Source organism: Struthio camelus, chromosome 9 (genome assembly GCF_040807025.1).
Source record: "Struthio camelus isolate bStrCam1 chromosome 9, bStrCam1.hap1, whole genome shotgun sequence".
Taxonomy (NCBI): Eukaryota; Metazoa; Chordata; class Aves; order Struthioniformes; family Struthionidae; genus Struthio; species Struthio camelus.
Window position 1 is genome coordinate 5,154,386 of NC_090950.1, and position 23,698 is coordinate 5,178,083.

General features: G+C 48.3%; 2 protein-coding genes across 11 annotated transcripts in view; one reads left to right on the forward strand and one right to left on the reverse strand.

The window, feature by feature from the left end:
* Positions 1–214: 214 nt before the first annotated feature.
* Positions 215–2,327, forward strand: TMEM41A (transmembrane protein 41A). 2 transcript variants are annotated; one of them, XM_068953767.1, is made up of 5 exons: positions 215–378; positions 467–620; positions 710–871; positions 1,416–1,554; positions 1,888–2,327. In XM_068953767.1, the coding sequence occupies exons 1-5, from the start codon at positions 281–283 to the stop codon at positions 2,106–2,108; spliced, it is 774 nt and encodes a 257-aa protein (XP_068809868.1). In that variant the 5' UTR covers positions 215–280; the 3' UTR covers positions 2,109–2,327. The 2 variants fall into 2 exon arrangements, with proteins under 2 accessions (XP_068809868.1, XP_068809869.1); XM_068953768.1 differs by having other exon boundaries at positions 236–378; positions 1,920–2,327.
* A 1,462-nt stretch (positions 2,328–3,789) lies between these two features.
* MAP3K13 (mitogen-activated protein kinase kinase kinase 13) overlaps positions 3,790–23,698 on the reverse strand; it is an 82,604-nt gene continuing 62,695 nt past the window's right edge. For all 9 annotated transcript variants that reach the window (XM_068953761.1, XM_068953762.1, XM_068953764.1 and 6 more), the window contains 11 exons: positions 22,373–22,531; positions 18,724–18,882; positions 17,232–17,340; positions 16,099–16,208; positions 14,985–15,101; positions 14,323–14,460; positions 12,541–13,288; positions 11,013–11,083; positions 8,675–8,972; positions 7,807–7,904; positions 3,790–7,718 (listed from right to left, as the gene is read on the reverse strand). In XM_068953761.1, coding sequence (XP_068809862.1) covers positions 7,682–7,718; positions 7,807–7,904; positions 8,675–8,972; positions 11,013–11,083; positions 12,541–13,288; positions 14,323–14,460; positions 14,985–15,101; positions 16,099–16,208; positions 17,232–17,340; positions 18,724–18,882; positions 22,373–22,531 — 2,044 coding nt within the window. In that variant the 3' untranslated portion in view covers positions 3,790–7,681. The remainder of the gene's footprint in view (positions 7,719–7,806; positions 7,905–8,674; positions 8,973–11,012; positions 11,084–12,540; positions 13,289–14,322; positions 14,461–14,984; positions 15,102–16,098; positions 16,209–17,231; positions 17,341–18,723; positions 18,883–22,372; positions 22,532–23,698) is intronic.

Sequence of the window (23,698 nt, forward strand, 5' to 3'; positions counted from 1 at the left end):
CCGGCCGGGCACCGCCACCGCCCGCTGACCGCCCCTCCGCCTGCCGCCGCCACCTCGGCACCGGCGCCCGTAGAAGAAAACCCACCGCCCTTCCGCCGCGCCGCGTCGCCAACGGCCGCAGCCGCCCCTAACGGCCGCCGGCCAACGGCCGCAGCCGCCCCGCCCCGCCCCTAACGGCCGCGCCCTTCGCGCGCCGCCCCGCCGCGCCGCGCCCCGCCCCGCCCCTAGCGGCCGCCCCGCCCCTAGCGGCCGCGCCTGCGCGGTGGCGGTGTTGGTGGGGATGTGGCGGCGGCTGAGCGGGCTGCTACTGGTGTTCGCGGCCGCCACGGCCGCGCTGTCGCTGCTGTCGGCGCGGCTGAGCGCGGGAGGCGCGCGCAGGTGGGTGCGGCGGCCGGGGGGGGACGGGACGGGACGGGCCGGGCCGGGACGAGCGGTGCTCCGGGGCTTCCCCGTGCTTCCCCTTCAGGCCGCTGCGGTTCCCGTCGGACGCGGAGGAGCTGCGGGAGCTGGCGGAGGCGCTGCGGGACTACGAGCGGGAGCACCGGGGCGCCGCGCTGCTGCTCTTCTGCGCCGCCTACTTCTACAAGCAGAGCTTCGCCATCCCGGGCTCCGGCCTCCTGGTGCGGTGCGGTGCGGTGCGGGGGGGCTGCGGCGAGGCCCCGCGTCCAGGCCCCTCCTGGCCGGTCACCGCCTGCCCTTGTCTTCGCAGAACGTCCTGGCCGGAGCGCTGTTCGGACCGTGGACGGCGCTCGCCTTGTGCTCCGCCCTCACCTCCCTGGGAGCGACCTCTTGCTACCTGCTCTCCCGCGCTTTTGGGAAGAAGTTCGTGGTCCACTACTTCCCCGATCAAGTGGCTAGGCTGCAAAGAAAGGTAAACGGCCTTCGCTCGGCCGAGGCGCCCGGAACCACCCCCCACCCCCCGTGGTGAGGCTGCCTCCTGCTGTGACTTTTGGTCAAACAAAAAAAAATTAATACGGGCAGAGGGTCAGTTAGGGAGGACCTTCCTCGGCAGGATCTAGGACGGGGCTGCCCGCCTCCTGCTCTCCTTGGGAACGCGTCTGTTCGCCCAGGGGGTAATTGGATGTGAAGTAGCATCGCGGATTGTTTGGGAAGCCCCTGCGTTCCAGCGCTGCCCCCATCAAACCTGCACTGAGTTGTATTGCCAGAGGTTGTTCTGCCGCTGACTTCCTCCATTCTCTCGTACTCAGCTTAGACCCCTTTTCACGGCTTTTGTGGAAGGCAGTGGCTTACCATTAAGCGCCAATACATATGTAGACTCACCACTTGTCATCGGTTCTGGACTGAGGTTATGTTCTGGCTTGTTAGAATGAAACTTGTACTCCTTTAAGTCCTGGCTGTTCAGATGTTTCTGCTACCTGACTAGCAGAAGTAATTTGGAACATTTCTCTTGGCAGGTAGAAGAGAACAGGAGCTGCTTATTTTTCTTCTTGTTGTTCCTGAGACTGTTCCCCATGACACCAAACTGGTTCCTGAATCTCTCAGCCCCCATTTTAAACATCCCTGTGTCTCAGTTCTTCTTCTCCGTTCTCATCGGTAAGGCCTGGGGAGGCTGTAGCAGGACCCTGTCACTCTCCTTGGGTGGTAACCGCTGACCCCGAGGAGGCAGAGCACTGCTCCCCTAGCTGTGCCTCTGCCCCTTGTACCTGTTTGCCTTCCTTGCTGCCTGTACGTTCAAACATCTTGCAGCATTGTGCAACACTTGGTGCTGCTGTAATGCAGCAAAGTCTTGAATCACATTCTGCTCCTGCTGCTACAATCTCAGGCCCTTGTGTCTGACCTAGGGAAAGCAGGTATTTGAACTAACTAGCATTCTTGCTTGGAGGCAAGGGGGATGCTAACAGGCTTTTTTGGCTCTGATTCTTTCAGGTCTTGCACCATATAATTTCATCTGTGTGCAGACAGGTGCCATTCTCTCACAAATCAACTCTCTGGATGCCATTTTCTCCTGGGACACACTGCTCAAACTGCTTGCTATGGCTATGGCAGCGTTGATACCAGGGACCCTCATCAAGAAATACAGCAAGACGCGCTTGAAAGTGGAGGAAGACAAGCATGCTCAGTTGCTCAATGACAAAAAGAGCATGTGATGGCTCCGGTGTGCCAGCTCTCAGGGGACTGCCTCACAGAAGCTGCTGGTCTCTGTTCCTGTGAGCTTTGTTCTGCATGCTCTGTGCCACTTTGGACCAAGGACAATTGCAGTGTTTACACTCCTCATCTAAGAAGAGGTGTAAGGGTTTTGTTTTTAAATTGTAACTGTGCATGTATCTGCACTGAGAGCGCTATACAGAGGTTTTATGCACACTTCAGTTAAATCGCCTGTGTCCTTTAAGCCTGCGTCTTCATGTGCTTGAGGGTGTTGCCAACCTGCTGCAAATGTGTTAACAAAAGGGGAAAAAATCGTGATTGCTTGAGGAAGGCAAGCCAGAACTCAGGAGCCAGCAGGGACAAAGGCAGAAGGGTGTCAAGCACCTCCCTCCCTCACCTAGTCTGCCTCCCAGCCCAACTCACGGCTGCTGCCTCTCCCTGAGTCCAGCTCTGACACTGGTGCAGCAATGGTGCAGGGATAAAGAGCCCAGCTGGCCCTGACAGCTGTTTTTCTGCCCCAGCCTTAGCCCCCCTCATCTGAGGGCACTTAGGAGCCCATAGCACACAGGGAGTCATGTTGGGCAGCAACAGCAGGAGCCTTGGCTATTTTTCACTGTCATTCTAATAGCATCATTTCCCCAGCTCTTGGTGGCCTCTCCACACCCATAAGTATTCAGCATTTTTGGCTGAAACTGAAAAACCACACGCTTCTGTGCTCTTAATCCCAGAAGTACAATACCAATTTGAGGGGAAAAAAAAGTTTCAGGGTCTGCTGCTTGTCTCTGCACCTTCTGTAGGAGAGCTTTTGCAGGATACATTGGAGAGACTTTTCTACTGTGACTCAGATTTCAGTAAGCTCATACAGCAAGGAAAACATTCTCCACCTACATCAGTTTTGGGGGCCTGCCACAAGATGCCTGTACACAGCATCATTCACGTGTCACACACAGATCACTTCTGATGACTATCAGTTATCTGCGCCTGCCCACTAAGACTAAAGGGAAAAAAAAACGGATGTGCCTGTTTTGCAGAGATTTGCTCCTGAGAGTCACAAGCCATGTATCTTTATACATAGGTATTTGCATATATATAACTACATGGTTTCCAAATAAGTAGGTAGGCTTAGGCTCTGTCCCATTTGCTGGAGACTGTTCCCCAGGGAAGATAATGTACTCCTGAGTTTTTGGTATTTGCCCTTCATTGCTCTGCTCCCCAGGACCCTGCCCTGTGCTCAGAGGAGGAAAGTAGACTAGCTGGCATGGAAGGGACCCTGGTGGGAGACCCCAGAGCATTTGGGAAGCTGACAGAGAACGCTTAATCCATTTTACCACCTGCCCCACCAGCAGCGCTGAGGCCGAGTGGGACAGTAAATAAAAAAAAAAAAAAATCCCAGATGGTACAAGAAGAGAAGGGTGCAGATTCAACGCCCCAGCTTACAAAGTAAAATGGCTCCTTTAACAAGAGCAAGAGCTCAGGGGCACCTGGGTGCTCAGGAGGCTACGTGCATCCCACCAAGCCTCTGCCCTGGTACTCAGAGCACCCAGGAGTTACAGTGCAGCAAGAGGTAACTTAAAACATGCTGTTTGCTGACAAGCATCGTGTTAGTTATTGAAAAGGCTTCATGGCTTTATCCCAAAGTACATCACAAACCATCCCCAGATCACGAGACCAGCCTGAAAGATGTTGAAGTACACTGGCTTTTTATTCCATGCATTGTTTGCTTTGATAGTCATTCTTGTTTCCATCACTGTACACTGTTCAATACAAAAAAATCAAGTTTGTATCAGGAATGCGCAGAGCAGGGAAGAGAGATGAACACTACTGGACAGGGCCAAGATGAAATGGTTACTTAACACAACAGTGGGGAAGGCAACATTCAGCTCTGGGAGAAAATCTAGGCTAGCGTTCAGGAGCTGTCAGCAGCCATGAGAACTGGATCACGGTAGTCAGGATGCTGAAAAGGGAACCCACAATTTACCTCTGTCCCGCAAATGAGGTGTTACCGCGAGGAGGAAGCAGGCCGATTTAGGTACCTCAGCCCCGACATCCTGCTAGGGGAGAAAGTGCAAGGAACCGCAGCAGAGGTGCCCGTACAGCAATGTGGAGATCACGTCGTCTATGTGCAATTTGGGATAAGCTGCATTAAAGAAAATGCTTACACGTCCCTTTACGGGGCTGAGCACCCCGGTCCCAGGAACGTGGGAGGGCTGCTGAGCCGGCCCTGCCTGCGCGCAGCCGAGGTGGGTGAGAAACATGCGGAGGGGAGGCTGGGATGATATCTCCACTGGTGGACGGGTTATTCGTTAACACAGGGAGGTGGCAGTCCCAAAGGGACCCTGCATAGTAGGCAGCGGTTATGAGGAGCGACGCTGGAAGGTTACAGTGCAATGACGTGGGCATGGAAAGCAACTAGACCGAAGTGCAGCTGGAGCATGGCAGCAGACAACCGGAAGGGTTTCCGTTCTGCTCTTCCAGGCTGTCAGTGCATCCTGTGGCACAGGCAGGAAGAAATCTGAGCATGTATCTGGGACTGCTGACCAGGAGGGTCCCAAACTCTCGTTCATCAAAGCCTCTCCCCATCTCAGCAAGTGCCAGTGAAGGCCGGGAACTCCCCAAGGAGCTTCACCACATTGCGGCGCTCTGCTGAGCGGAGGCTGCACCTACTAAAGCCCTGTAGGATCTTTTTGCTAGGGACCAAATCATCCTGGCTTGAAGTCACTGAGACTGACAGGCCTGAGCTGGAGGCAGCTCTGCTTTGGGCTATTGCTGTATGGCCACCTTCGCAAGCAAGTGCTTCGCGCAGGCAGCGGGCACCACCAGACCTCGCGCTGGGCTGACACAGCGCTGCCCGAGGCCAGCCGGCAGCCCAGTCTGTCAGGGCTCAGGAAAGTTGCCAAATCCAAGCGGCAGGGTCTCTCCAGGGTGCAAGGCCTGGCACCCTCTGCTGCGCTGGCGATTTGGTGTAGACCATGATGGTAGTTCTCAACACTTTCATACGTTACTCCTCTCTTTCTGCAATACTTTGGTCTTCCCCCTCGTGTGCATGGATGTTGCACATGCACGCAATTTGGCGTTGTTTGGCCTGTCTCAAGCTCCTGCACTCTCGCCTCCAGCTTCCTGAGTAACAATCTGTACCACCTCTTCCACCCCAAAACTCCTGCCACACCATGAAAGCAAAGCTGTGTCCGGCCCTGCCACTTCCTCATGCCACTGCCCAAGAGAGAGCGCATTTGGGAGGAAGAATGAGGGTTAGGGAGAGAAAGGAAACATGAAACGAAGTCGGTCAAGAGCTTCGCTCCCCTCTGCGTTCTTCCTCCACACTGGGTCTGAGTATTGCTGCTGCAGGTAGGTGAGCGGCAGCTCCTCCTCACCGGCAACCTCTTTGGTCCTGCGCCAGTGATGCACAGCGTGGACCCACTGCTGGCCTGCTGGCCACCCCTGATCCTGCACCCACTGCCTGCAGTGATTGCCCTCCTCTCTACTTGTCCCTTTGGACGCTTTCGCCCGAGGGTCTTTGTGAAAAGTTATTTACTTTGTGATCAGTACAAAACCACTCGCTCCCTGGTCACTGTTCCCCATCAGCTCGGGGGCTGTCAACTCCACCAGCAACGCATGAGCGAATTGCAGCATCGACCACGAGGAGCATCACAGGCCCCCGGGGCTGCCAGCACCCATCCCTCCCGCGCCAGCCTCGACGGGTTCTCAGCATCCTTGGAAAGCGCGAGAGGCAGCGACTACTGACAGCCTCTGAGCCCAGCTCCGCTCCCCCCCCCCAGTGATCAGGGAGAAGGTAACATCACACAAACGGGTTACAATTGTGCTAGCAGTGAAGCCAACCTTCTGATCTACAGAAACGATAATAAATAATAAAATAACATCATAACTTAAGATCTGTGTGTAGTCCAGCTACAAAAATTTAAAAATACGGGATAATTTAACTCATACAATACTGCTCTCTGTATAAGTAAGACATTTTCCTTCATTTTGCCGTGAGGCTATAAATTACCACAGTTAAATTCAAACCAATATTTTAACATAAAATGTAAACAAACAAAGCAACAGAAGTACCTGTCCATGGTCCGTTCCTGCCGTTCATCTCAGGCTGGTGCGCCGGTGCGCCGAGCGGCACCCGGCAGTCCGACTGGGCCACGCGCGCCTGGCGCAGCCGGCTCAGCCAGCACGCTAGGAAGGGCAGGGTGAAAGCTCTCGCAGGGGGGTTATCAACTCAGGTGGGGGAGACGTGCTCTAGGTTTTGTTCTCGTTAAAGGTTGATTTAGAAGAAGTAGTGTTTGAAGGGAAGGCACTATGAGTTCTATCAGAAAACAAATTTTTCCTCATCTGCCAATGCCACGTACCAGGACTATCCTCACTTTGACCAGCTTAGACAAGAAACAGAGGCCTCAGGGCACACCTGAGACACACAGCTGTGCCACGACCACAGTCAAGGCTCCCTGTGCAACGCGTCTGTTTTGCACAAAGCCTGACACGAAGGTGCAGGCAGCTGTTAACGCTTTCAAGAACGTACAGGGAATAAGGAGACGGAGCAGGGCTGATGCTCGTGTCTAGGCCAGCGATTCCCAGTCTTCCCCCTCAGCACACAGCTCTCTGCTGGTTATCGACGCTGTTGCAGGTGAGAGACTGCTTCTTCACATCCAGGACGGGCATCTCCAGTTTCCTCCCAGAGGCGTGCTCAGGCTCTGCAGAACGTGCTTTCCACGGTTTGCAAGTTCTTGCTTTGCCAACACTGATTTGATTGATTTCTTTGACTGACTGAAACAGACAGGAGGTAAGAGGAGGAAGTAAACTGGGAAATGGCACACTGCATCTGAAAGAGGTTTCCCTGCTCGACTGGAGATCGACGCTGCCAGAGTGAAGCAAGGGTGATGTTAAGAAGTGCTCTTATATCAATTCTCAGGAGAACGAGGTTAGAATACATTTGCAGGATCTCACAACAAAATGCTGATTTAAAAAAAAAAAAAAGAAAAAACCTAAAAACCCTTAAAATAAAACCCACTATTACATTCCTGGGGATGTATTGACTCAGAAGACCCTGGATGTTAGCACCTCAGTACCAGTTTTCTCCAGGAACATGTCCACCTTCTGATTAAAAAATGACCCAGCTGGTTATACTGAATACGCTTTGTTCACAGGTTACCTTGTAGTAAGGTCTTTTTATTATGCTTCCTCATTTGATAAGACTGAGTGGTTTAGTTTTCTTGATCTGTTCTCCAGTCTTCAGGGCCATAAGGCCTGGTCCCCTGTGAAAGCAGCATGAGAATCCCCCGCGTTTGTACACAATGCTGTCCAGGCAGGACTCCCAGGATGTTTCTCTGTAATGTGCTTGCTTTCTGAACTTTTTTTGTTTTTGTTTTGTTTATTTTTTTGCAACAAGTCTGTGTGTCTATAAATACAATCCACTCTTTACAGTAAAAAGTGTTAAAATGTCAAAAAAATAAATATCCATGTTACAGTAACTAGATTATTCAATAAAATACATCCCTGCCATTCTTGATTGAAATGCTCAAAGAGAATTAATTTCATTTGGACATCTTCCAGAGATTCGGGTTATTGCAAATCACTCCTGGGGTGGGAAGGAGAAGCATCTTCTCTTCCTGTAAAGTGTGATGAAGGGGAATGAAGTGGAATCTCAGGGAAATCAAAATGCCAGTATCAGGAAGCTTTGGGGGAGATCTGTATTACCAAGTAGCAGAGCTGCAGGGCTTATTGGTCCTGACCGTGGCATCAGAACACTCCCCTTCGGAAGAGTCACAGTCTGATTCTCCAAACTGTGCTGGGTTCTGCAAAGCAAAAGGAAAGAAGACGTTTTGAGCAATTATCCTGCATCACAGATCAAGCACACTGTCCCAAGCCGTAACAGGAGACAGGGAAAGGTCACCACCAGCACGAGGAGGAGAGATCAGCAGCACACAGGAGATGTCAGCAGCGCGCAGGCACCCTACCAAAGGTCCCTTCTCTCCCCTGGAGGAGGGGCTGGCAGAAAGCGTGATAGTCGGTCACTGCATTTCAGGCCTTCTACGGCAGTGTTTGGTTACTGAAATGCTTCACAGGACACTTCTAGGGCAGAAAAATATCTGGTCAGAGCACCATCAACGAACAGACAGAGGTACCAAAAGATGGTGCAGAAGCCTCTGCCCTCCCCGCTTCTAAAAACTTGAAAGACAGTATAAGGAAGAAAACCATTTCAGGTCTGACAGCAAGGCTGATGGATGGGTCTGAGGCAGAACGTTCATATCCCTTCCATTATCTACTTTATCTGCTACTTTTTATCCCCCTTAATGCAACTGCAGAGCCAATGGCCTCCCAATATCTCCCTCAGCCTGAACAGCAAATTATGTCCAGCTTACTTTGTGCTATTTTGCCTATCCACTTGGCCTAGCATGAGAAAGATCAGGTATTTAAGCAGTCCCCTCACTGTGGTACATCGACCACACCATTTCCTAGGCAGTCTTCCAGCTATCTTGCCCTTGGATGTCTTTCCGTAAGATTTTTTTTTTTTTTTTCAATTAACCGCTAGAAGGAAGTGGGGATTGCTAAGCATGCAACTCACCTCACAGCTGTGTTCATCTGCACAAAGCTTGCCCAGCGACATCTGAGTCTTGACCCTCCGCACAGCGCACTCTTTGTCTGAAAGCCCATCAGACTGGGTGGAGATTTCAATGGGGATCTCTGGAGTCTGAGATAACATGTCCTCCAGCTTCTCAGCCAGCTCATCTTCCAGCTTGGCGGCCAGCTCATCTGGGCTGTTCGAATGATCACTTGTGTTCCCCTCCTCTCCATCCGACACGGAAAAGTTCTCCGAGCTGAAGGTCGAGTAGGACTGGCAGCTACTAATGCAGCGGTGAGGCCTGCAAACCAGGAGAGTAGTTCAGCTTGTATCCCAGTGCCTCTGACTGCAAGTGTAAAGCAATTCCCAGTGTGCTGTTTTAGGCTCCCCTGCCTATCACACACCTGGAGTTTGTTGGCCTTGACCGACCCCGCTGACAGTGCCTAGTCAACCCTGGGTGACCCTGTCCCCAGGAGCCCACTGCTAGCTAGAAAAGTTACAGCTTCTCAGTAGAGAGGTCTCCCACTGCTGCACACGTGCAGAATTAGTTGGCAAACCAGTGCGGTGTTACTGTTCAAACACAAAGAACACTGTTTCTGGTGTGTAGCAAGGCCGAAAGGCAGCTTGCTTTCAAGACATCTTGAATCACAATCACAACCCTCACAATATTAGCGGTGCACTAAATGCAGAGTGGATATCTGTGATTCTGTGATACTGAATAGCTCAATCCCATTGTCCCTACCTCTCAGGCATAATGCATGCAACGCTGTCTAGCTGCTTCTCCACACCAGGTCAAGGGCATGGTCCGCCCAGAAGTGTCTTTGACCGAGCAGAACAGGTTCTATCCCTAGGAAAGGCTCTCCATCAACTCTCCAAGTGCCTCTCCCTGCCATAAGTACGCATCTCCAACTGCCGAGTCCTAACTGACCCGCAAGGCAGGTGGGAAGAGCACTGCCAAGCGCAGGGCTGCCCCTCGCATTTCGGAGCTAAGGGGATCTACCTCCTTTTGAACGACAGAGTTTAAGATACACATCTTTAATTTCTTCCGTCTTACTCGGTCTTCTCTGGTACACATTCACACCAGCTGATCTTCCCTGGAGCATATTCCTCTTTACCAGCCCTTTTTTCTGAAATAACCAGGGAAATTATGAGAACAGGGAGTGCAGAGCCTGCTTTCTCCAGGCATAACTTCCTGCTTTGCAGCAGTCAGCAGATCTGACTTCCTGAGCTGAAGACCGAACTGGCACTGCTTAACAGCCACCATTGAGCTATCCTCCATTAACTAAACACTTATAGCCTGTTTATATTTTGATTTCCACAGCATCCCTTCACAATGAGCTCTACATTTGACAAAGTTCTGGATGGAAAAAGCACTTCCTTTTTTCATTTTAAACCCACTGCTTGATTCACTAGGTGTCCCTAGTATGAGCATGAGGAATTGTTCCTCGCTAACTTTCTCCGCACGATTCACAATTTCACGGACCTCCGTTATACGCTCTCCTCCTCGACAAAGATCTCTAATCCATTTAATCTTTTCTTCTCTGCAAGCCACGTCTAACCATCCTTATCACACTTCTCAGTACCTTTTCAAACTCTAACACATACTTTGAGCTGAGGCAACCGAGGTGACGTTTAGGATTCAAGCTGCAGGTATACCATGGACGTATACAACAGCAGACAAGGTTTTGTTCTGTTCTCTCTCCTTTCCTAACAAGCCTTAACCTATCTGCCCACTGCATCATTTCTGCACGTCAAGCAGCTGCTTTCATCAAGCTCCTGCAACAATGCCATAATCTCTTGCCTGAGCACAGGACTGTAAAGCCCATTATTATGTATGCTGAGGTAGGAACTCCTCCTCAAGTCTATTATTCTACAAGAAACATCATCAAATTTCATCTGCTGGGTTGTCACCTCGCTCTTGAATCCTCCTTGAATCCCACTACAAAGGTGCTGCAGTCAGCCCCTTGCAGCAACAGCTAATAAATAGCATTTGAAAGAGTTCATAAAGGCTACCAACATCCAATAAGGCTGATCCTGGTGACAAAGATGCAGCAGCTTATTTTTATAGGCTGAATAATACTAACCCTTGCTAACCAAGTGTAACCAAGTTGTGTTGCAAACAGCCTGCAAGAGAGAAGCTATGCTAGAGAAAACATCTCAGAACAGGCTGAAAACAGCAAGTCAACATGCAGAATCACTGAGGACAACGGATGGGACACGCTGAATGCGACTGCTGTTCTGCTAGCACCTTCCGCAGTTTCAGTGCTGGCACACAGCCGCAATGACAGCTCTCCTTCTGAGTTTTGTCCCACCAAAGATTAGAGTGAATTTCACCTTTTACCTTTGTCTACGAGGAAACTCCACTTCACTATCTACTTCTCCTTCTTCTTCTTCTGAAGAGTCATCACCGCTCTGGCAGGGGACAAGGACAAGAATGTTGATATCATATTTGTGAAAGAACAAACATGCAACTACATTGTTGCCCACTCGTCTTCTAGCACAAAGTCACTTGTGTCAACCAGACTGCAACAGTCCAGATGAGAAAAGAACCTATTGAACAGTGAGAATTGACTAGGACTTCTTCTTAAAAGGGGATTATTTCAGGTGGCATTAATGCTGTCATTTCTAAGTTTGGAGTGCTTAACTTCAAAATAAACTGGAGTACTTTAAGCAGGCACTGGGTACATAATTTTCTACATTTTTATGGAAGCAAACCAAGTAATTAGGACCACACCGAAAGCCACATAAACTGAGCTGATTCGGCACTCCTAACTTTACCACTTCGACCCCTTCTACGTGAAGCCATCATAAAGCAGGATGGGGGGTAGCACATCCTTTTCTGGTGGGTTTCGTTAATGACAAAATGAGTTTTGTCCCATTCCCTACTTCAGTGAGCAGAGCCTTTTATTCTTCTCCTTCCAGCCAAACCTAGCCCTTGCAATCTTGTTGTTTCCAGCCTACTCCTGTCCCATCTAAGCCGCCAACTCCTGGTTCACACTTCAGAATCAGCCTCTATCTCATTGCATGCCCACGGGCTCCTCCTCCCTTCATTCTGGGCCTAAAACACACTCCTGTTCTGACATTCATCCTCTTTCCCTTCACTTTTCCACCCAGGCCCAGTTTCTCTGCTCTTTGCGCTCTGCTCCGACCGGCTCTTGCTGCTTCTTCTCTCACCACCTGGATGGAAGCAGGAGGAATAAAGAGGAACTCCATCTCTGTACAACTGTTCCTCCCCACTAGGGGGGAACACTTTTGAGGAACTTCTTTTCAGCCCTTGCAGCTCCAGGTCAGAGCGTGCTCCTTGCTTAGCTGCTAAGCTAGGAGATCTTCACGTAACACATAAGAACTATGACTTTCAGTCAAGCGGGCCAGGTTCTCGCAGGAGCAGCAAAGGCATGTCCCCGAGGCTACGGCAGGGACTGTATCTGTGTTCCAAAGCACAGCAGTGCTGCAGAATTTCTGAACGAAACTGGTTCAAGGTGTTTAACATGGATAAAGCAACGCGTTTACCCCTTCCTTTGTTTTGAGAAAGGCTCAAAAACAAGGAAAGTTTGGGCTCAAACAAAGACTGGCTAAATTACAGGCAACAGAAAACAGGGCCTTAACAAAATGCCCTGTTTACAACCTTCATTATTAGCAGTACTCATCAATACTCCTACAATACTTTTCAATAAAAAGTGACTCTAAAAGACTGTCCAGATCACAAAGCAAAGCCCACACAGGTATGATCTCTACGACAAAGTCGTATACAACTCCGCTGTTCTGTGCTCGGGATGCACGGCTTTGTTGCTATCACGTATTCAGACGCTAGCCTATGCCACACACAGGGAGGAAGCCTCCTTTTTTCAAAATCTCTATGCCATCCTTACCTTCTGAATGGGTCTTGTTTTGCAAGGCAGCACTGAGGAAGCCATGTGCTGAGGAGTGCCTAGGGCTGACGCTGACTTACAGTTGCTGAAGCCCTCTTCCTCCGTCTTCTCAATGTACTGTGCATTTTCATATAGGGAAACACATGTTGGTGACTGAGAATGGTTGATCCCTGTTTCAAGAGATGACATCTGTACCTGACCACTGTTCTCTTGCCTGCACTGAAGACAGGAATTATATGGATCTGTTTTGCAGCACTCCCAATGATCAGCTTTGCTTTCTTTGCTCTCCAGATTCCTCCGGCAATCTGCTTCCATGGCAGCGGAGATGAGATCAGGGCTGGAACCAGACATCCGCCTTTGCGCATGGTTACTGAGAGGGCTCCGCAGCGCTGCCGCGGGGCCAAAGTACCTTAAATTGTTTGCGCAATTAGCAATATCTTGTCCATGGGCGTGAAGCCGTGAGTGATGGCCATGGGGATGGCTTTGGCCGTGTTGCTGCTGTAGACTGGGGTGATGAGGATGATTATGAGGAGGAGGAGGTGGGGGTGCATCATCATGCACTGGCTGGTTTTTCAAGATCCCTGCAAAATCATTGTAGCTGCCTTTGCTGTTCCCTCGGCGGTGACGTGGCTTACTGCGGTAGCGGCTTTTGCCGCTTGGTGTTGACATTTTGGGACTTCCTGAGACTGGTGAACCATTGGATGCTGCTTCTGTGCTGGGTATGCCCTCTGACTTCAGCAGATCTGGCCTGAGAGACAGTCAGCAGAAGTTTAACATTAAATCAAGAACTAAGAACTGAGAAAGGACATCAGCTTGGAGCCAGGACAAAGAGACAGCGGTAGCCATAAGCAGACTCTGCTTTCTATAGTCTGCAGGCCTTTCTCTCCTTTAGCCGCTTGACTTCTGCCTTCAGGTTTTTTTTTTAGATCTCTCCACTCAATGTCCCTTCTGTTCAGCCCATCACACCCCACACTGCTTTCTTGCTGCCTTTCCCAACATCTGACACACACACTCCACCTTTCTTTCATCCTTACTTTGATGATCTACTCCCAAAATAGCTCCCTCCTGTGTCTAAGACCTTGGTGTAGGGCATGTCTCTTACCATACACATACATCACGCTCAGCCCAATAGGGCTCCAATCTGCTGATGGTGTCAGCCTGCTCATTTCAGATGCATATATGAATATTAATTCATAATAAGTAATTATTCACTGTTAATCAGCGACTCTGACTCCTAGAACACCCAGAAAAGGGAGGAGAAGGAGGATACACAACTCCTCTGAAAAATCCAGTAGTATCTCACTTTCTGAAAGTCATGCAGAGAGAAAATAGCTGAAAGGACAATGAGTTCACAGTTATTGAATCCCAATTTAATTCCTCAGCAACAAATCCATCCTCCCTCAGGACTGTCTGATTTCCACAATCCCTCATCCTGCTTACTAACATCAAAGTCAGGGATGAGCTAACTGTTCTTTGCTTGGCCCATAAGAAATTCGGAGGACACATTAGATACCTCCTTCTGGCAGAGCACTATCACCTCTGAAAAATTTCTATGGACCAAGTGGTTCCAGAGAACCGGCCAGGTAGAAGGAAAGGCAGGATTCATGCCTTTTGCCTTAAGGTAATTAACCAATTGTGGTTCTGAGGATCAGACCAGGCCCAGGAGAGAACACTCCTTCAGCCCGTCCTGCGCTGCCCTCAGTCCAAAAGGGACGTAAGCTGCCTGCTCGACTCAGTGGGGTTCTACGGTTGCTTCCTGGCGACTGCGTTGTTACTACTTACCGTTTAGTCTGGCTGCCTGGTTTATGGGCAACCCCTTTCCTCTTCATCAGCTTCTCCACTGTATTGGGGTGGATTATTGGTCTGACTGGATGGCGTTTGTAAGTCCCAGGATACTTCTTTTCCACTGCTTGCTCCCTCCTGAAACATTGGGGAAGGAAAAACCCAGATCAGTTCTCTTTTCTCTATCTAATTGCAGCTCCTGCTGGATAGAAACGCAGCTCTGCATGAGCACACTGCGTGCCTGTTTCACAGCTACAGCTGGGTGCAACACAATGTGCTGTTCTGGGAAAGGACCTGGTTATTTTCTAAATTCTCTCTGCAGAGATCAGGCAGTTGGAACATGGCCCTGGCGCACAGTCCAGAAACAGTGCTGTGTTTCTCTTCACAAACAGGCCAACAAAGGACACCAGTGCCAAATGGGAAAGGTGCTTTTCTCGCAATTGGTAAATGACGGGTAAAGATATGTGCACAAGGTGGTCCACAGCAGTCTATGCTTAAGAGGCCTCTCTCTGCCTGCCAGCCCTTTCTTTAGCCCTGGAAGCACGTCAGCGGAGACTAAATCTGCAAGTACGACTATGCCATTTAGAAATGAAGCACCGGTTTATTCTCCCGTATGCACACTGCCATGTGCCTTGCACGCCCTTCTGCCAAGAGATACATACTTTATGAGCTCCTTCTCACGGACCTCCAGCTGCAGCATAATAGCACTGAGCTCCATGTATAAGTTATTGGCTCGCTCCAGCTTCCTCTCATAGTGTTCACGGATATCCAATGCATGCCTGCAAAAGAGAAAAGAAAAAAAAAAAAATCAATGTTTCACAGTCTGGTGTCCCTGGACCAAGAGAAGGGAATGAGGAAAAGCACAGGCAGTTTAGGAAAAGGCCTAAATGTCAAGTTTGCCACCTGTATGACACTGTGTATGGGCCCCAACAGACTTAATAATGAACAAAGATTCAGAGTTTGATACAGTGAATGAATCACGATACGATTTAGAAAAGTTTTAACAGTCTTGAAAGAACGGCAACACTTCTCGCTAGCAAAGCCGCAAACGCGTCACATGCATCCACAGGCCCTTCAGCCAAGCCCTGACCATTCTGCTGGCATTCAACAGGGAAGGCGTTAAGCCAGCTTGTAAAGAAACAGGGAAAGAAGTCATCCGTTTGCATTTCATAAAAATCAGTATGTCCCTAAAGCTATAGTGTGGTTGTATAAGACACCTTGAACCAAAGCAGGAAGATGTGGCCTTTGAAAGGTTCCCATGGCTAAGTACAACTGATCAACAACTACGTTAAACCAGCTGAACGAGGCTTCCTTTAGTTTCTCAAGTCTAACATAGAACTGCTACTTAGCGTTTTACTTCTCTTTCACAACTTTACTAGCAAATTTATAGCAAAGAAGATGGCATTTTACTTAAATTCTTTTTGAACATTAGACCAATTTTAAAATGAAAGCAGAAAGTTTAAGTGGACTGGTAAATAAGGAGTATATTCATTTTGCTGGAAATAACTAATCCAAAGAAAGTAGGCAGCTCTTTGGAACTAGAACATGCCAGCAGGAACTTCAGCTTCTGGAGGAATTCAGGCTGCCTGAATTTATGTTACCAGGCATACTGAGTCCTGCTTTGAGGCCTGCAGTACAAGACAGAGTCATAGATGGTCAGGGGGCTGGAGCACACGCCCGGCGAGGAGAGGCTGAGGGAGCTGGGTTCACTTAACCAGGAGAAAAAAAGGCTGGATAGGAAAAGCGAGTAGTAGTCATAAAAGACCGTCAATAGACCTGAGCTCTTCTCTTCGACGACGAATCAATTCTTCATCTAGCCGGTGGATACAAGTTCCTTCACTTTTAATTTTCTCAAAATGTTTCTTCACTTCTTCTCGCCATTCAGCCTAGGGAAAAAAATTTACTCTCAGGTATTTACAAAGCATTTTGCTCCCTGGTTACTGTGAAGAAAAAGTCTCGAGCAACGTTCTTTGCATCTGCAGAAATTGCAGATTCATGTGGAAAACGTGCCTCCACTAGCTGAATTATTTTGGTGAAAGAATTGCAGCATGTGTCATTTCAGCATTTTCAAATGGTATTACCAATTAGTTCACTTAAAATATACTCGCATTTTCTAAAATATTAAAAATCAAATTCCAAAAGCCCTTTTCAATTTAAGACACTTTCTTCCTTTTTGGCACTTAAAATAAACTGAAAGGTTGATCATTTGCACAGCTCTATTCATTAGAAAGATGACTGTCGCTAGGGTGGTACTAACCCCATTTGTCCCTTGAAGCCCTTGTTCTTGCAGCTTTATTCAAAGGCACCCACTTCCTCACACACACACACACACACACCCCCACTACACACTGTATAGATCCTCTATACTCAAGACAAGGTTTCATCCTTATTCCTGCCTTGGGAGAGGCAGGTTTCATCCTCAAGACAAGGTTTCATCCTTATTCCTGCCTTGGGAGAGGCCAACTGGGAAGGACTCAAAGGAATCTTCAAGAACATCCTTTTAGATCTTCCCCGAGTGTCCCAGAGTCCCTTCACTGCTCTGTGACAGCTTTGTCCCACTGACTGCCCTACTCATCTTCACTAATAAATGCAGCGTTTCCTCTCACAGTAGAGTTTTCTGGTTTCCTGTACGACTGTACCAGAAGAAACAGCTGGGACAAGAACATCTGAAGTCAGCAGTCTCCAGAGAGAAGTGAATGAGACAACGCTGAATTTCTGGCTAAAGCTAGCAGATGTTTCAGTCTGCAAAAGTCTGGGTAAAAGACTTTCAAATACGCGTCAGCTTTCTCCTCCCCAAGAATCAAACTTAAGTCGTGGGTTGTGACTTTTGCTGTACACAGTGCAGCCCCTGAAGCAAGACCCTTGGAGCCCACTCCAGTGCTCAGGGGCTACAGCCATTCTCCGCGTACCTGCGATTTGAAATAGGTTTCCTGAGGAGTAGCCAACACATCAGCAGAGGCGATATCCAGGTGCATCAGTGTTTGTCGGAATGAGGGACGATTCCGGGGCTTGCTCTGCCTGGAACAAAACAGACCAGTCACCAACCTGAGATCAGGTTAATAACGCTAACTGATCCTGCCCTTCTGAAAGTGTTTATCACCAAAATCAGTCCTCTGAATTGTGTAGCAAATAGACTAGAACCAAAGCTATAAACAAACACACCCATCTATATGGCCATATAGTACAAGACTGAGCCTTCAATACTGTAACACACAGAACACCCGCGTAAGATCCCACTTCAGTACAAATCCATTAGTATCTCTGGGAAAAAAAAAAAAAAAAAATACAGACAGACTGGCATTTTGGCTTCAAGACTTAACCACCAGACTCGCTGCATGGATGCAGCGTTCAAGACAACAAGAAACAGCTTCTAAGGCTGCCTCTCCTTCACCAGCGACCTAGTTCCACTAGGTGGGGATACAAGTGTATACATGCACTGCTGCGAGCTGCAACATCTGCATTTCACAACCACGCACAGAAGCCCAGCTGAGGCTCAGGATCAGGAGGGTAAACAGCCACTTTAAAAAAGCCACCAATGCTTCGGCCCGTTTCTCCCCTTGTGCTGGCATACCCGCAGAGCGGCAAAATGCTGAAAGACCACTTATGCTCTGTGACAGGACTCAGCTGCAAAAATTAAGCGTTAATGCGTGGCCTGAGACCAAGAATTTCATCTCTACTTTCAACTGGAGTAAACTGAAAGCATCTCCCATATACACACATGGGTAAAACCTTGTTTCATACACAAAGTATGAGTTTCTCTCTGCCCAGTTCAAAAGCCAGTCACCTTGAAAGAGGTTTTCAGAGTATTAAAGAAGAAAAGCAAAAATCCATTTGCTTATAGCCTGCAGTCAGCCTCAAGAACTTTCACCGCTTCCTACCAGCTCCTTTTCCCCTCCCACAGAGCTGTTTTCTCTCATCTGCTTAGCAACTCAAGCAACAAACCCTGTGAAGGCTATTGAGGATGACCTCTATGCTGCAGGCTCCTGATTTGCATTTGACAGGCAACTCTGGAGTAACCTGTCACCTTCCTGGGGCTACCATCAAGCCCCACTCTCCCATTTCTCAGGTGTCCAGTCCCCTCTCCCTCGCTAGCCCATCTCAACAGCATCTGCATACTCCTTCCATCTGACCCATCTTCCCAACCCAACAGCAAACCACACAGCTCTCTCCCGCCTTCCCCTCTGTTCCATACGTCCTCTGGGACCCAGGCCTTCTGCCACAAGGAAGCAGGATCCATAATGTTACAACTTACTGTCCCCGTGCCGAGTGGGAGGGTTTTCAAGAGAGTCCTATGCTCTGGGCTCAACACTCCCCACCCTGGCCCTCATTTCATCAGTTCCTCTGGGAGTCTGGGGAGAGCTAGGAGTCATCTCTCGAGCTGCGTGGGGACGAGGCGCTTACCAGGTTTGCTTCATGAGGATTTTGAAGCCGTCTGGACAGGTGGACGGGACTGGAAGGTGCAGGCTGTTGCTGCCCACACCCCAGATGATGGCAGACGAGTCCACGTCTTTGTAGGGAATCTCTCCAGTAAGCAGCTCCCACAAAACTACCCCAAACGACCTGGTCAACAAAAAAACAAGACCGTTGAAGAACTTCCACATGAATGCAATTTAACAGAAGCACCTGGAGCTTGGAAAACTGCCATTCCTTTGGCAAAACTGGGAGCTAAGTATGTCTGATCTGGAGCAGCAAGTAGATGCAACCACGTTTAAACACTAGCTTCTAACCAAGAGTAGCTATTTCACATACAAGGTTCTCTTCTTCCTCTGTCCCAGGCTGGGCTGAACACCAAACCACACTGCTTTTCACCCACCCTTTCCCACTTCACTGTGAGATTTTAAAAATCCTAGGAGTACATTAGAAGCCTTTTTGCAGAGATGAAATCTTGCCAACTCCTGTTGAAGGGGAAAGTAAGCTTTCCTGAGATAAACTTTTGACTGTTTTCATTGGTAAGAACACATCATCTACTACAGGATAGCCAGAACTCATGCGTGTTTTACAAAGACAGCAGAAAAGCTGTTTTTGTTTCATTTAACTTCTTCTCCTAGCCAAAAGTTCCCCCTGCTGATATGTATACTCAGCCACTCATAATACTCCTAGGTAGGTGTTTCAGAAGCTTGAGACTCATCACTATTCACTACTGCAACGTGGAAACAAAGAAATAAATGCAACATGTGTAAATGTCAGCATCAAAAGCACATGCACTTTCATCCAGAATTCCTTTTGTGCTCTAACTTGAAAAAGGAAGGCCAAAGAGGAAAAAAACACACACAGTTACAAGAGGAGAAAAAAGTTCTCAGCCTGGGAAAGAACCTCTTTCTTTCCCAGAAAGAGGTTACAAGAAATGAAAGATACAGGCCATAAAACTCACTTTACTTCCCTTCCTTAGTGAAAGGATCAAGTAAGACCAGGCTGAGGTAAGAGGGGAGGTACAGCCATCTCAATTTCCAACCTGCAAGGTATCTCCTCATCTGTGTCCCCATATACCCGTGGGGCACCAGCTCTGCCAAGCTGGCCGGTGAGCCAAAACAGGTGAAAAGTGACACGGGTTTTCCTGGCTTGCACTAGAGCGAATTGTTTTTATTAAGTACAGAAGACCAGCCAAGGGACCAACTGCCTGGATGTGAACAACAGTCAGGAAACAGAACTTCACGTAAAAAAAGGTCTCACTTTCAAAATCCCGATGGCTTCAAAGCATGTTAAAAAAAAGTCAGAATTTGAACATTTTTTCCCCTGGAAACATTTTTCCGTGGGCTGCAAGAAAGCAGGGATCCCAAGTGGTTGGACAAGCTACCAGGAAACCCCATCTGGTTTCAGCTTTGCTCTGATTAAGACCCGACATAGGATTTTCAAGACTCCTGATAAGATTACAGATTTTTTTTAGCATGCTGTTAAAGATGAGGCAGAACAGACATATAAGCAGCTTAGGAACTGTTCTCATTTGTTGTCAGCATTCAGGAACGTGGCTCTTACTCATCTTGGGGTGGGGGGGGGGGCGGGAACGGATGTCAAGGAAGAGTTTGAGCAATGGTTGCTGCACCCTCTGATAGCAAGAATTTACCATCACCTCCACACAGGTCTTTCCCTCATCACTGCAAAGGAGTGGTCTGGTTCTCTCCCATCACACAAAGAGCAAAAGCCAAACATGTCATTGTCTAGTGGCTGAGTGGGACACTGGAAGTAACCCTAGAGAGGCCATCATATTTGGGAGCAGAAAGGAGGAGTGGTAAAGGAACTGCGGCAGTGATATGCACTGGAGTCTGGGCAGGGTGTTTAGCAGCAACTTGCATCCAAAGTACCTCTAGGTTTACACCAGAGAACAACATCTGCAAGTCATTCGGGAAAGGAGTCAAGGAGTGCTCAGAGTCCTCAGCAGGGCTAGCAGCTCTTTTTTATTGGACATGATGCTCCACACGTTACTCTTGAATTGAGGCCACTCTAAAGAAGAAAAAGTTGAAAGTGGAAATCCAGCAACATCTCTCCTAATGAATCTGTGATTCAAAGAGAAGAGCTCAGAAGACAAACAGTGACTGTAATTTCTTCCTAAAACAATCCAAGAGCTTCTCCCAGAAGAGCTGGCTATGTTTTAGCCTGCCTTGAATTGAATGTCCAGGCTCCTGCCCAAAGCCCAGATGCCAAATTAAACAAAATGAACACACAAAACATCACTTTATAACTGGGTCTTCCAAAAGTAATGTTTGCTTTAGACAAGGGAAAGAACTTTTCCCAGGCCTGCTCTCCCTAGTCCCATGGCTTTGACTGCACAAACACTTCTCCTCGCTCCTCCAGTCTGCCGGGATGGATGCTGACAACAGTCACGACGCTCAGTCGAAGAAAGCTCTCTCAAAGAGACAAGGCATAAGAGCATGTGGTTACTTGGATGTCTTTTAGGACTGAGTCCCAGGCCTGCGGGCCAATCTCAGGGAAAACTGTTCTTGCTGACTAATTCTAGAAGGAGGTGGCTCTCAGGAGAAAGCACAAGAACACATTTTCACCACAGTTCATCACGTGTTACAAGACTTTTCCTTTCCCTACAGGAAATCCCAGCTTAAAGTCATGATCCAACTCTCAGCCAGCACAGAGAGCAGAGCACTGAGCTGAACCACCTGCAGCAGCAGCTTTTTGGCTCCACTCACACTCAGAACCACCTGCAGCTTTGACCTGGGCTTTCACACTGTACAGGGGAGGCTGACAGCATTCAAAGCTGAAAGCTACAAAAAGGGAAATTCATCATGGCCATAAAAGAGGGACAAGTACATTTGTCCTGGCTACTACCATTTAATGACCAGAAACAACACAGCAGAAATCGAGATGTGGTTCTCTTGAGGACTCTCAAACCTGTGGAGAGGCATCCCAAAGGAGGTCCAAGGCTGAGTTCTCTCTCAAGCATTTTTAGTAGCACAGAAACCTTTCCTTGTGACCCTTGGGACATAGAGTACCTTTCACACAGGGTGGAAATAGCTCCTGTAATGTTTCCTGGTTTCCTCTCTGTTGGATCCAGGATTAGTTTCACCGGACTACAACCTTGTGGCTGTACACGTAACAGCCAAGTCCAGTATGCAGAAAGGAAAAGATGGTTGGACCCATCAAGCCAGCAGAGTAGAGGCCTCTCTACAGTTCAAGGGAGGCCCTGAAGAGGGTAAAAGGCAGATGAAAGATGAACCTGGCTGCAGAAGTTGCTGAGAGGACCTCAAGCACTACTAACGGAAGAAAGCTCTGTCTGGACTACCGAGATAGAGAAGAATTGTTGCCTTTTTTTTTTTTTTAAAAAAAAAAAACTGTGAAGATCCTGCATGATGCAGACAGTTTGTACTAAGTCTTGGCATGTACTTCCAGATCTCGACACTAACCTTTCACATACACATCATTTTCTTGCATTTTAGCCCATGGTTCAGGGCACTAGGTAGACCTTTTGAGAGTGCAATACTCCAGAGAACAAACCATCCCCGTCCCTAGGACGGGAAAAGGGCACTAAATATATGAGTGTTGGGAAAAGCAAGAGGCTAAACAAAAAGTGAAGATATTTGATTAAAACAGCAATACTACTCACCAGATATCCACTTTTTCGGAGACGGGCTCATTGCGTATCACCTCCGGGGCCATCCAAGCCACAGTACCCGCAAAAGACATTTTTGTACTTTTATCACTAAGTTCTTTAGATGTACCAAAATCTGAGATTTTTACTGCATCTGTGTGTGTAACTAAAACACTGGAAAGAAGAAAACAAGAAATCAGCATCCTGAAAGTTTTCTACTTTCAGCAACAGATTTCAAACTTCTGCGAGAACATTACGTAGGACCCTGAGAGCTGCACACAACTTTTCTTCTAGACAAGCAACTGAGGGGCTCTGACGTTAGCGGCCGATGTGGCCCTCAAACACAAAAGTTAAGTCCCACAGTTAAGTTACCCTCTTCACAAATCCAGCGGTCAATCCCCGCAGATCCATGCTTTTTGCCCACTACTGAAGGAGTGCACCCCCTTTCTCTGTTTGATATCTCAAGCAATGCTATGCTGCAGTGAGATCTGTATGCGAGTCGGACTGTTTTCCTCTTGCATGTTTCCATGCGAGCTGTGTAGATCGGGGTTTGCTTTGCTGCCAGAAGCCACTTCTCCCAAACCACACAGCTCTGGAAATAAGTCTTCCCTTTGAGATCACAGTTGTAGGACACATCTTTCAAGATGGTACTGCAACAGCCCTCGGGAGTAAATCCCTTCTTAATCAACATGAACAGGTGAGGAGGCCATTCTGCTCAGGATTACAGTATAAAAGGAAAAAGATTTTGCATTTTCATTGACAAGAGCACTTGCTTTCTTTGTGTTTTTTTGGTTTTGCCCCAGCTACGTTTCTAAATCCTACAAGTCAAAAAAATCAGTCTTGATATCACTTGCAAATTAGCAAGTCATGCTAAAGTAACCGAAGATTCACTGCGTCTGGGAACGTTTCAAACTTTTAGCAGCGCTGTACCTTAACACACTGTGCTGTAATCACCTAAACGCGTTACCTTAAGGCACTATCACAGTCAAGTTACAGGCTAAAGAAACAATCAAGAAACATCTAGGGAATAAGAACATAAACAGCCGGATAGTTTTAGCCAGAAAGCCGCAGAGGAATGAGAAAGACTCATTCCAGAAAATCAGGGAAATAACAGCAGAGCAAATAAGAAGGAAAAATAAAAGAACAGAAGGCAACAGTGTCTCCTACTTTCAACTAGGACCAGACACCATCACATCATTGGAAATATTTCCTGACTGCTCTCTTCCATGTAAGCAATTGGTACAACTTCCACAGTTTAGGCAAATTCCAGCACAAGAGGAGAGTGACACAGGAAAAATCCCTCATAACGTGGGAAAAAATGAGGCCCTCGATCTAATTTTA

Bases quoted from the DNA above. Each gene is read 5' to 3' on its own strand.
- TMEM41A (XM_068953767.1), top strand. From the start codon at position 281: ATGTGGCGGCGGCTGAGCGGGCTGCTACTGGTGTTCGCGGCCGCCACG. The intron at 872-1,415 runs GTAAACGGCCTT...TTCTCTTGGCAG, and splicing joins TGGCTAGGCTGCAAAGAAAG to GTAGAAGAGAACAGGAGCTG. The intron at 1,555-1,887 runs GTAAGGCCTGGG...TGATTCTTTCAG, and splicing joins CTTCTTCTCCGTTCTCATCG to GTCTTGCACCATATAATTTC.